Source organism: Peromyscus californicus, unplaced genomic scaffold, assembly GCF_007827085.1.
Source record: "Peromyscus californicus insignis strain IS unplaced genomic scaffold, ASM782708v3 Scaffold_22__1_contigs__length_63687245, whole genome shotgun sequence".
NCBI lineage: Eukaryota > Metazoa > Chordata > Mammalia > Rodentia > Cricetidae > Peromyscus > Peromyscus californicus.
This window is the reverse complement of record NW_026294525.1, coordinates 2,919,302-2,931,615: the sequence shown is the minus strand read 5'-3', so window position 1 is coordinate 2,931,615 and position 12,314 is coordinate 2,919,302. Positions and strand designations below refer to the sequence as shown.

Sequence of the window (12,314 nt, the reverse complement as noted above, 5' to 3'; positions counted from 1 at the left end):
TATTCCAAGAATCCCTTCCCATCTGTGAAGCAAGGTGAGGGAGAGGGGAGGTGCTGTCTGAGGAAGTTCCCAGACAGGGATTGAAATCAATCCCAGACCCCAGGCTTTCTCCCTATACCCTGCCTTGGCGTCCTTCCTGGGTCATTCACAAGTGTAAGTTTCCTCTTGGAAGAGGAAGACCAAACCTGGTGCCCTGGCAAATGCTACTGGGATGAGTTTGGGTCTGGTGACCTTTTGGACCAGCTGAGTGACCACTGGAAATGATACCGATCTACTGGTGGCCTATGGACCAGCTGAGTGACCACTGGAAATGGTACCTAACTACTGGTGGCCTATGAGCTTCTCCTTCTTGCTCTGATTGAACCATGGCCTCTGTCCCCAACAATACTGTCCCACAAGGAAGGTATCTGAACTTGACCCTTGAGCATTTGACAAAATGATTTTACCCTTTCTGCCACAGGAGAAAGATTTTGGCTTCTTCTCATAGGTTCCTTGCACAGGGGATCAGGCAGGAGAGGTGACATTTTCTTATAGCCCCATCTCCATCCGTGGATCCTTGTAACTTGTCTGGTCATTGGGGCTTTCCCTCACTGATGATGTAACTGAAAGTTTTGGGGCAAAAGCCCTGGTTCCAGCACCCCCAACATGTTTGGCTCAGCCATCCATGTCAACATGCCAATGAAAGAACAAGAGACTTATTTAATATGGCCACACTGAGCAGAGGAGTAGAGGAAGGGTCTGGGGACTCGAGTTCATCTTTAGGATACAGACACGAGCTTTTAGTTTAAATGGAGACAGAACCAGGGGATGTGGAAAGGGTGTGCATAATTAGTATACATTGCCCAAGTGTGGCCAAACTGCTATTGGTCCATCCTTGTCTCAGCTCCTCCCGCCTCTGCAAGGTGGCCTGAAGGAGGCTTTATTGCTGGAGGGGGAAAGGTGGTTCTCAGGATATGATCATTGCTGCTTCAGGTGAGGCCTTCTCTGATGAATAATGGCTAGTGATGGGGGTGTGTGTCTTTCCTAAAAAGCTACCATCTAGGAAGAAAAGGAAACATTAGAGGAAAGGTTAAAAGATATCTTTCAACTCATGTATATCAAGTTATAATGTAGCTTCCGTGCCACACCTCAGAGGGTCCCATGGTTTGCATTTCCCATAGCAGCAGGCTTCTGAGTCTGATCCTGGGGACAAGCCCGCATTTGTCTCTGTGAAACCACAGGAGCATGATGATCACTAGCTGTCCCTCTGTCTCCTCTGCAAGGCAGGCTATGGTATTGTCTCACGAGAAGGATCTAACTGAGAAGAGTAATGCACCTGACAAGCAAGGCTTCCAGCACCTTCCAAAGCCTGGCTCGCCACAGTAACAGCATATTGAAGCTTTAAGCAGGGAGACATCCTGGAAGATGAAGTCTGATAAGACTTGAGCAAAAGGAGGAAAACCGAGATGGGGATGGAGAGATGGAGGACCCATAGGTTCCTCCCACATGGTTCCTGGCTGTTCAGTAGTCTGTGAGCTCCAGGTCATATCGGGGAGTCCTACATCAGTTTCCCAAACCCCTCCTCTTGCCTCTGCCATTCTCCCCACCACACTGACATGGCCCTTCAGGCAATAAACCAGTACTGAGCACCACCATGGAGCCAGTGCCATAGGAGGCACCGAGGCTACATAAATGGGGAGATGCCATCTCCCAGTGATTTCCCGTCAAATGGCTCCAAACTGACTTCCTGAGTCCTCGCTGAAGGGTCTTCCATATCCCAAGTCCGTGTGATGGCCCAGACCTATGACCTGGAATGGGAGTTATTGATGTTTGAGTGGCACTTTTTTGCTTCCTCCTGGGGTCTTGGATAGAATACTGCTTCTCAGTTGTCACTGAAGACAGTGCCTATGGCCCATGGAACCTTCCACAAACACTTTACATTGAAGAGACCTGAGACAGAGCAGGTCCATCAGAGGCCCAACTCTGTCTCAGGACTGCACAGTAAGTCTGCAAACACTTCATCTCTGACCCAAAAGAGTAATGACTGGATGCTGAGGAAGGTAATTTTCTTATTGCCAGAAGTAACTCTTGCATTGAATTAACAACAGCCATATGGTATCTTATTAGGAAGAATTTAGGATAATGAAGTTCCCACTGACTCTTGTAACATGAATCTGTAGCAAAGATTGACTGAATCTCATCCAAGAGGAGTTGACAGGAAGCAAAGGCACCTGTTTTCATCACTGAAAGTACTCAGGAGGAGGAGGCAAGGAAGAGAAAAAGACAAAAGGAAATGTTTGTGGGTATGAGGAAGAGAATTGTAAAGTGAGAAGGACAGCCTGACCCATACCCGAGTCCAGCCGTGGGTTCCTGACCACACACTCCAGAAGTTGAGAGAATGATAGGAAATGTCAAGTCATCATACCCAAAATTGGCATGTCTAATATGTCTATAAAATGTGTAAACAAGGCTTTGTGTCCACTAAAACAAATGATAAATGTCAGGGGAGGGAGGGAGAGAAAGTGAGTGTGTGTGGATGGAGAGAGAATGAATACAAATGGCCAGGATGTCTTAGACGTCTCCTGTTTTGTCTAGGACTCTAGTTCTGAGATCTCCGGCAAGGTGGTGGAGTTGGGTCTTCACTGCACCTGCATCCTGAGTGGCCTTTGCTCCTCAGGCAAGGTGACATTTCCCCATCCTTGATCCTGAGAGAGTGACCACTAGCTTTAGCCCCTGCCTGTCCACCTGTCCCCAGATGTCCCCTGACTTACTCTAGCCACCCTGGGACAGAGCTAACCTCTGTTTTTTCCTCCCCTGAATCCTCCTACGTCCTTTTAACACTTTCTTGAAAGACTTCCTATCACTTTTTGACCTAATTTAGTTCTTTTTACTGCACACTCCCAATCTTTTACCTGGAAATAATCATGCGTGGGAGGGTTGCCCAAAGCTCACATGGTATAGTGGTATTTGTGTGAGTGTTGGAAAGAAGCCATAGTGGACATGTGTGTATTAAAATAATGGACTCCGGGTATGTGATTGGTAGGGCTCGTTGCCAAGGACTTCCTCATGTCTGGGCAAGATGTTTTCCAGAACACTGTCTCATTTTATGGTCATGGTGATCTTTGTGAAATGGGTGCTGTTTTATTGTCTCCGTGTCACACAGAAAGAGGCTGTGATACAGTGTCCAACCTCTGAAGCCAAGACCCACCCTTTATTTCAGACACAGAGCCCTGGTCTGGCTCTCTCCATGTCTTCCCTGGTCGCACAGGTGTCCTTCTGGCTCCCAGATTTCATCTAGTCCTGTAATTCATGACAAAATGTATCTCATTCAGTCGTTTCTCTTAGCTTTCGAATGTCTACACATGTAACTCAGAGGCATTGATGTACACAGACTCTCTTGTACCACCTATCTTACTGAGGCATCGAACCTAAGGCCTGAACTTGAAGGTTTCAATCTTCCCAGTTGAGATCTACATTCTCTCCCCAGACCCACCTTGTCTGTAGATGAGGAGGAAGGAGGGTCTGTCACTATCTTCATGGGGACCGCTTCCTCTGGTGACAGTTGTGCGACCTATGTGAGGCTGCAGAGTTACAGGCAGCACTTCTTCAGGTGTGTAAAACCTTGAAGCCAGATCTTGTGGTACAGCTTTGTCCATAAACTCCAAGCTGCAGGGTGGAGATGAGCTCTCTCTCATCCATGGGCTCTGCGAATCCAGGCAGGTGTTCTTCCCCAGATGTAGAAAATTCGATGGTTATCCATTTGCTTTCAAAGTGGCCAGCACGGTCTTCTCTTCAGTCCTGTTCCTTGTTGGTACCTTGTCTAAGACTCTGCCTCGAAATGAAGACAGGTCTTGGCGTCAGAGGTGGGACATTGCATCGTGTGAAGCATGGTGAAGGGCTGTGGTTGGGAAGAACTTGTGGAATCTTACAGCCTTTGTGTATGTCATTGGTGATGTACTGTTCCACATGCTATCCCATAGCATGACTGACAAGTGGCTGATGGATGTTACAACAGGAATTTTTCTATATTAGGATGTGGAGAGTGTTCACACCTGTTTCTTATCTGGCTTGGTTTTGTTTAAATCTTTTCCTTTTAGTTTAAACTTGGCCATTTATGAAGAGCCGGTGATCTATGATTCACTGTCCTAGTTAGCTTTAAATGTCAGTTTGGGCGAGCATAGGGTCAGAAGAAAGGCCTAGATTAGATTGGCCTGTGGATATATCTGAGGGGGATGGTTTTGATGATTGATGTGGGAGGGCCCAGTTCACTGTGGGCTGCACCATCCCTAGGAGGTGATCCTGACTGGTATAAGACAGCTAGGTCAGTATGGACCTTCAGGGAGTTCTAACCTGTGGACGTCCTGGGTATTCTCATGTGCTATTTGCTTGCTTTATTTTTTTCTGGCACAAGGTTGAGTTGCTCTGGGCCATCCATCTGTGGTGAAGAAAACAAGCTCATAAGAGTCCTCCTTGCTGGGAGAAGAGATACAAATGTAAAGAACTTCTCACCTTAAAGGGCTCCTCCTTCTCCCCTCCTCCCACTCTTCCTGCTCTTCCCCCTCCCCCTTTCCCATCTTTAAAAAGCTTTCTCCCTTTTAATGCATTGCTAATGCTCCATAAATCAGGAAATACCTGGCACTCACGACCCATATCTGTGATGGCCCCTAGTTCCACCGTCACTTGGGAATCATTGTACTTGCCCTTCTATCTGGCTTGATGTACGACTAGACAAGACAGGGTCATGGGCATAAAGAATAGGAAGCAAGATGAATGTGTTGTCCAGGGTGCTTGATCCCTTGTCCAAGGAGAATGGGCAGGGCCAGAAGCATCTGGATTGAGATTTCCCTAGGAGTCACATCGAATTCCTGGAAGAGGAAAGGAAGGATCAAAAGCTTGGGAAATCTGCTCTTGGGAACTACGTCATGCAAAAGGGTCCTGTGGGTAACCACCTTGGTCGCTATAGAGAGGGTCTCGGTGCTGCTACTCTTGTGAGAACTTGTGAGGAAGTGTGGCCTCTTAGACCTCCGCTCTTCCTGCCATGGGGAAGATGTGTGGGATGAGGAGTCCAAAGCATTTCACAGGGATACAGCAGCTTCTCAACTGTGGGGCCAAACATTCACTCAACAAAATGTTTTTTGGAAAACAAAAACTTTCAAAACATAAGAATAAAAATTGAAAAAATGAACAAAGCATAGTAATGCATCCCACTTATCCCAGAACGTGGAAAGTGGAGGTAAGAGAATTAGGAGTTCAAGGCCACCTTTGACTCCATAGCAAGTTTGAGGCCACCCACTGTCTCAAGAAAACAACAACAACAAAAATCAAAACAAAAGCCAATAACCTAGTTCATTGGGGTATACACACATGCATTCTGACAATGCAGCCATTTTACAAGGAAGGATGACTTTCTAGTTCCTGCAGGGCATACTCCTGACATTAGTGACTTCCAGAGGTATGAGAAGACATTGACCTTGAGTGAATTAGCAAAGGGGCTAAAACAACAGCAACAACGACATCTACAGATTCTCCCCCCACCCCAACATAGTATTTTTATTGGTTATTTGGGAGTTTCACATAATGTACCCTGGTCACATTCACTTCCTAGTCCTCCCAAGTCTGTCCCCCACACACTTGTGACCCTCCACTCAATAAAAAAGAAGAAACAAAACAAAACAAAAAACTCAAGTCCAATGTGGATGTCCATGATTGGTGCTCTCCTATAAAGGACAAGGAACCTCTTTTGCAGTGGTCTCAGTGACTGCAGACTCACAGTTGAGAAAGAGAGTCAGAAACTTGTGACAAGCCCTACCCATCCTTCTCCTAAAAGTAACAGCTTAGACAGGAAGCCATCAAAGAGAACTCTTAAGAAGTATGATAAGGATGCCGAAGTGTATCTCTCCACAACTGATGGCTTCTTGAGGGAGTATGGGTGGGGAAGGACTCAATTTTCATTAAGGGACTGGTCACTGGGAGTTTGACCATTCTTAAGAGGATGGCAGAGTAGTGAGCCCCTTCCTCTGTCTACAGGTTCCTAGGGGGAAGCGAGTGGGAGAGCACCTTCCACTCATAAAGGGCTGAAGGTATTTTCTCATCAGACTTTGGATTTGGACTTGTGGCCAGAGATCGCCTACTTGTGAAATGGATGACTTACAATTTTGATAGCGATTCACTTGACGTTTCTGTCAGATGTGAGCACAGAGTGGCTGTATTTCTCTGGAGTCTGTTCTCCTACTGCTCTGTGCTCCTATGGAGTGGACTGTCTTCTGCTCAACCAGAGTTCTTCAAATTTCTCTCGCTTCTTTCTCTTCCCCAAGTTCTTGAGAGTCGATCAAGACAAAGACAGAGACTGCAGCCTGGACTGCCCAAGCTCCTCTCAGAAGCCCCTATGTGCCTCCGATGGGAGGACCTTCCTGTCCCGATGTGAGTTCCAGCGGGCCAAGTGTAAAGATCCGCAGCTGGAGATCGCCCACCGTGGGAATTGCAAAGGTGATCAATGAGAGCCATGGCTGGGGGACAGGCCTGTGTGGAGAGGGCATGAATGATTTATTTGCTCACACTTAACAGCCCAAAAGTTTCATATTGGTAATTACTTCTCAGAGCATATGAAGAGAAACGTTTATGAATTTCAAAGTAATATTTTTTGAGAGCTTTATGTAGCCCAGGTTAGCCCTGAGTTTGCTATGTAACAAAGGCTGGCCTTGAACTTCTGACCCTTGCACTTCCACCTCCAGAGTACTAGGATTAAAGTTGGGTACAACCACACCTGGTTTATGTCTGCTGCAGATTGGGACCAGGGCCTTTTGCATGCTAGGCAAGGGACTCCACCAACTGAACTATTTCCAGCCACAAAACAGTCATTTTTACAAATTGTCCATTGGTCTCTATAAGTGTTTCATGTTGTTGTAAAACAAATTTATCACAAGTGCTTCGGGTTTGTTTATTTGTTTTTCGCTCAAAGTGCCTCTAAAATTATGATCAGCTCTTCTTTCTTAGTGAGTGGGGTTCATGTCCTGTCAGTCAGTTTGGAGTAGACTTGTCACGGACTTGCCAGCCTTCTGATTAGCAACTAGGTCCAGAGTTAAGGCTTAGAGCAAGCCTGGAAAAGCTTCCCACAGTAATGAGGGGTTCAGCTTAGTGGCAAGCACACACAGTGCTTTCAAAGGGGATTTACTTTCTCTGAATCTCTGGGAAACAAGACCACACAGACTAAACTGGCCTTGAGAAGATTTGTGTTGATGAGCCATTAACCCTGACAATCCTCCCATCTAAACAGCCCAACCACATCAACCGCCACCAGGGCCATGCCTCTGCCTGCAGTTAACCAAGCTGCCAAACTGTTGACTCTTTCTGTCACAGTGCACAGTTCTGGCAGGCAGACCCTGGTCCTTGTTACAGGTGAAGCAGACAGACTATCCTGTCGCTCAGAGAGCTCTCCCACTGACAAGATCAAATGTCTTCATTTTGGTCAGGTGTGGTAGAGCACACCTGCAATCCCAGCACTCTGGGAAGCTGAGGCAGGAGAATCCTGAGGTTGAGGCCTGCCTGGGCTATTTAGGGAGACCCTGCCTCAAGATAAAATGGTAGGTGAAAAGAGGACTGGGAGGTAGCTCAGTGGTAGTGTGCTTGCCTAGCATGAAGCCCTGGGTTCAGTACTCAGAACCAAAGCTAGTCATGGTGGTTCACGTTTATAATCCTTATCTTAGGAGGATGAGGAGCACACCTTGAGTTCAAGGCCAATATGGCTGCAGGGTGAGACCCTGTTTCATAAAAACAAAAACAAAACAAAAACCCAGTATCACAACAAAAATACTCAGTACTGCAGAAAACAGAATAACCCAGTTGGTGATCATCTGCCTTCTTAGTGGTTGTGAGGGAAGAGAACAGTTAGGATAAATGTCAATGTCATTTGCAGATGACTTTTTTTTCCCCGGGACAAGGTTTCTGTGTGTAGCTCTGGCTGTCCTAGAACTCACTCTACAGACCAGGCTGGCCTTAAACTCAGAGATCTGCCTGCCCCTGCCTCCTGAGTGCTGGGATTAAAGGTGCGTGCCACTGCTGACCAGCACGATCCACTCCTGTTTATTGCGAAAACAAAACGAAAAACCCAAATAGCTTATTGACTCTCATCCACCTGATGCTGCATACTCCGTATTATTGCTTTGTCTCATTGCCCTTTGTCTCTGGACGCTCAGCTTGTGGTAAACTGAATATTAACTTTCATTTCCTCAGGGGAAGCTTGAATGAGAAAAATCTAATATTTACTCATTGCGGAGCACACATGTAGCCACACACATACTTCTGTATACGTGATCTCATGTCCCCACCAGCATGCAGGTGTACACATGGATACATGCTTATGTACTTGTACACACACACACACACACACACACACACACACACACACACACACACTCACACACGCACACACGCACACACGCACACACGCACACACGCACACACGCACACACGCACACACGCACACACACACACACACACACGCACACTCAGCACGTTCAGGTGGGCCATGGGTGGCTCTGTTCTAATGGACACTACACCTCTCTGGTTCTTTCAAACCAAGCATTGCACTGGGTCTCGACATTTGCTTAGTGTTGGCCATTTTGGAGAGTCACTGCTTCCTTCTGCCCCCCAAAGACTCCTCGAACAGTGCTCTGTAGTCTCAGAGAACCCTTTGTATTCCAGCCTGCAGTCAGTCCCTTGAGAGTGAAGTGTTACCTGAGAGTGAGCAGCCTCCTCTCTGTGAGCTGAGACGTCTCACACTGTGTTTTCAGTTGGGTTCAGATATGAAGGCCACCCAGCCTGTCCCCAGACCTTCTTCTGAGGTGGCTGGGTTTCATGACGGCAGGATGCTGCATATGGCACCAAGAAGAGGCGTGGTGCTCCGAGTCAGGATGTGGAGCTGTATTTAGGCTCTGCCTCTTGCTGCTGTATCCCAATCCAGACCCCAGAGTGCTACCCCATCTCCCAGGGCTCCAACACTTAAGCATCACTGGTGAATTCCCACTAAGCAGCGACTGAGTCTGCTTAGTATAGAGATCAAATACTTATTTTAGGACTACTTTTCAAATTCAAAGAGTCATGTGTATTGTTCTACCTTGTAATTCCAGCCACAGACTGTTCTTCCAAGCCTTCTTGCTCACCTGAAAACACAGCGTGGCTGAAACAGTGTCCTTGGGTTTAATGGGTTCCCTACTGGCATTGTGCCAGCAGCTGTGGGCATTTGGTATGACAGCAAGTCAACACCTGACTTCATGTTCTTCCCTCATGGTTGTCTGAGCAGTGAGTGCTAAACACAGATTTCAAGAATATTTAGATGTAATTTTATGCTTTGGCTATTCCTATCTCAGCTACATGTACAGAAGAGGAACAAATGAAAAATTCTTTTAAATAATCCCGACAGAAGCTTCTAGAAGCAATCGCCTAGGAGGTCTTAGCTTTCAGAAATGAGCACCGTGGGCAGCGGTGGTGGTCACGCAGCTCCACAAACCCTGGCGTCTTTTGTTCCTGCTTCCTGCCACATTCTCTTGGATGACCCCAGTGGGGTATCCCGCTGATGGACCACGAGGAAGTGGTCAGATTGAGCAGCGGCTGCCATGGTTTCTGAGGACCAGTAATGAGACAAGTGTGATGAGGGCCGGGAGACGTCATGATCTCAAGGGTGGCAAAAGGACAGTGGGAGGCTCTCCCGTCCCTACTGCGAGGTATCTCCCCAGGACTTGGACTTTCACTGGCTCTGGTCACAGTTTGATTTCTGTGTTAGAAGGGGACAAAGATATTCTCTCAGGGTGTCCTGTGTCATTTCTGTTTACAGGCAGCCTCCTGTTCCTGGATAATTTTCTTGGTGGAGTTCTCATCCCTTCATGGAGGAAATTTTATATCATGCACTTGAGACCTCTAAAAACACAATGGGGAGAAGCAGTCCAACGTGACACCTCTCCAAAGCAAGTTAACTTAAATAGAAAGGATTACAATAAAAATACCACAGACTCCAACAGCTTTCTGAGTTGTGTTTATGTGGGGCTGTAGCCAGCCCAGGCAGAAAATACAGAGCTGGAGGACATGGTAGCCTTCACACATGTAGTCTTAAAGACAGGTGGGAAACACATGCCTCTGGCCTACGAGGATGTAGCTGAGACCCCAAGAGGCTCTGACTTGCTCCTGTCTGTGATGAGTGAATTTCATCTGCTGGGGTACACCTTCATCTAGGACCTGGCTTGCAGTAGGAGTAAGGAATTACCACAGGGGCTGGGATCTTTGCCTAGGGTGCCTTATACCACCAGGCATTGCTTACCTGGTCCCTAAAGTCCAGTAGATAACATCTCCTGATTTGTATGTCAACCATAGGAAAGATGGCTTGTGGGAATGGACCCGACGCCATGAGACCCAGGCACAGCATTGGCTGCCACAGGATGAATTGTACCAGGACTGACAACTTCTCTCCTTTTTCAATTTCTCTCCTTTTTCAAAGACAACAAATGCTGTGGACTCCACAAGACCCATGTGAGCCCCGCTCCCCTGAGCTAGATGAAGAGGCAGGAGATCAAGTTTTCCTTTATTGCCCTTAACAAAGTATAATATCCACCCAGTGTTTCCCTATGTTCTGCTGGTGTGGAAGCTGGCCATGCAGTAGAGAGTCCCACTACAGCTGGCATCTGCATTTTGAGGTCATTTTTACATATTTTGTGGGTGACAGATTTGTGGGACTGTCTCGTTTGCATGTGCTAGTTTGGAAACAACAATTAAAATATTTTATTCCATGTTTAATTAAATGGAATTAAAATGTTGTACTTGTCTCATGTCATGATTTGACATTGACCCTTACTGGAATCACAGTGGTTTAGACTGATGGATTTTTCTCATGTTTTCATAGAAATTTGTGGAGTTTGTGTTTTCAGAACTCAGCAAACACATTAATATTTTTCTTTTGATCTGAGACCAATATGGATGGCTGCTTTTCTTTTCAACAAAATCTCTGGAACTGAATTTAAAAAAAAAAAAGGAAATAAAAGAAGAAAATAAAGGAAAAGGTCACATGCTAGGAAGCCTTGGAATTATTTTGAGATTTCTGGGAACAAAGCTATAATAGATTTCTGAAAAACAGCTCCCTTGAAGGTTTCTAGACTAAGAGCTTGAAGTAGACTCATGTGGGGTGAGAGGGAGATGCAGATACTTGGTTGTCAGCCCAGTCCACCCATCAGTGCTGGGATCCACCCGTCAGTGCCCACCACCCATCAGTGCTGGGATTCTTGACGTAGGAGAGATATAAACACTGACTCCTGGGAAGGTGCCCAAGCTCACAGGGTGATTGCAGGCAGACCCCATGACAGGAATAAAAGGTTGTCCTTGCTCTGAACTTTCAGAGTTCTCACTGACAGGACAGGTCACAGGACCCTCAGCAGCCTTATCTAACAGATTAAAAATTGATTATTAGGCCTCCACCCAAGCTCAGCTCTCCAGCTGTGATGAGTCGCTCAAGACAGAGGACTTGGAGCTGTAGAGGTCCAGGAGTCAGGATCCTTCCTCAGTGGAGTGGAGAACACATCTGTCTCCCTCTGAGACAAGCAGTAAGAGCAGGCAAACCCCAAGAGTTCTCCCCATCTGAAGGTTTCCTCTCTCTAAAATACTTCTAACATACTTCTACTGATGGGCAACTAGCAAACTAGAAACTTGGTCACAAGCTCCAACATTTACCCCCTTTTCTATACACACTCATGGTTCCACCTTTGAAGACACTCCCATGCGAATGGTAAAGGAAACACTGGGGCAGGCTGGGAAGCACGCAGCCTCGTGTGGGACTGTGTTGACCCCTGGTAATAGCTTGAATGGTCCTGCCAACTGCTGCAGCGATGGGTGGACCTGCATTCCACCGAGGAAAATAGCTGCCCGTGAGAGCTCTGTGCAGGGGTGAGGGCACATGCGTGTGTGCATGCGTACAGGCGTGAGTGTGTGACTGCACACAGGTGCAAGTGTGAGCATGCGCAAGTACACATGTGACCATGCAGGTATAAGTGTGGGTGCAGTGTGTGCAGCATGAGAAGAACAGGTGTGCTTAGCTTTGCTTCTGACTGTGCATGAGAGTCTGTGGCTCTGCTCTGTCCGGCACCTCCCTGCATTTCTTTGTTCTCGAGGATGTATACAGTCCTCTGAGACAGCAGCTCCGTCTGTTTCCCCAGCCCTGCCCGTTGGTCTCTTCCTACAGCCCCACCTGCACCATGCTTAGCCTCCATTACTGCTGTGTCTTCATAGACTTGAGAAGTCACCACAGGAACTTCAGCCCTTCCCCAGGCAAGCCATGGCCAGGAACACAAGCAAATGCT

The 12,314-nt window shown here is 47.0% G+C and overlaps 1 protein-coding gene across 2 annotated transcripts in view; it reads left to right on the top strand.

The window, feature by feature from the left end:
- The window catches only part of Smoc2 (SPARC related modular calcium binding 2), a 132,616-nt gene that overhangs the window by 38,397 nt on the left and 81,905 nt on the right, over positions 1-12,314 (top strand). For both annotated transcript variants that reach the window (XM_052750754.1, XM_052750755.1), the window contains exon 2: positions 6,294-6,465. In XM_052750754.1, coding sequence (XP_052606714.1) covers positions 6,294-6,465 — 172 coding nt within the window. The remainder of the gene's footprint in view (positions 1-6,293; positions 6,466-12,314) is intronic.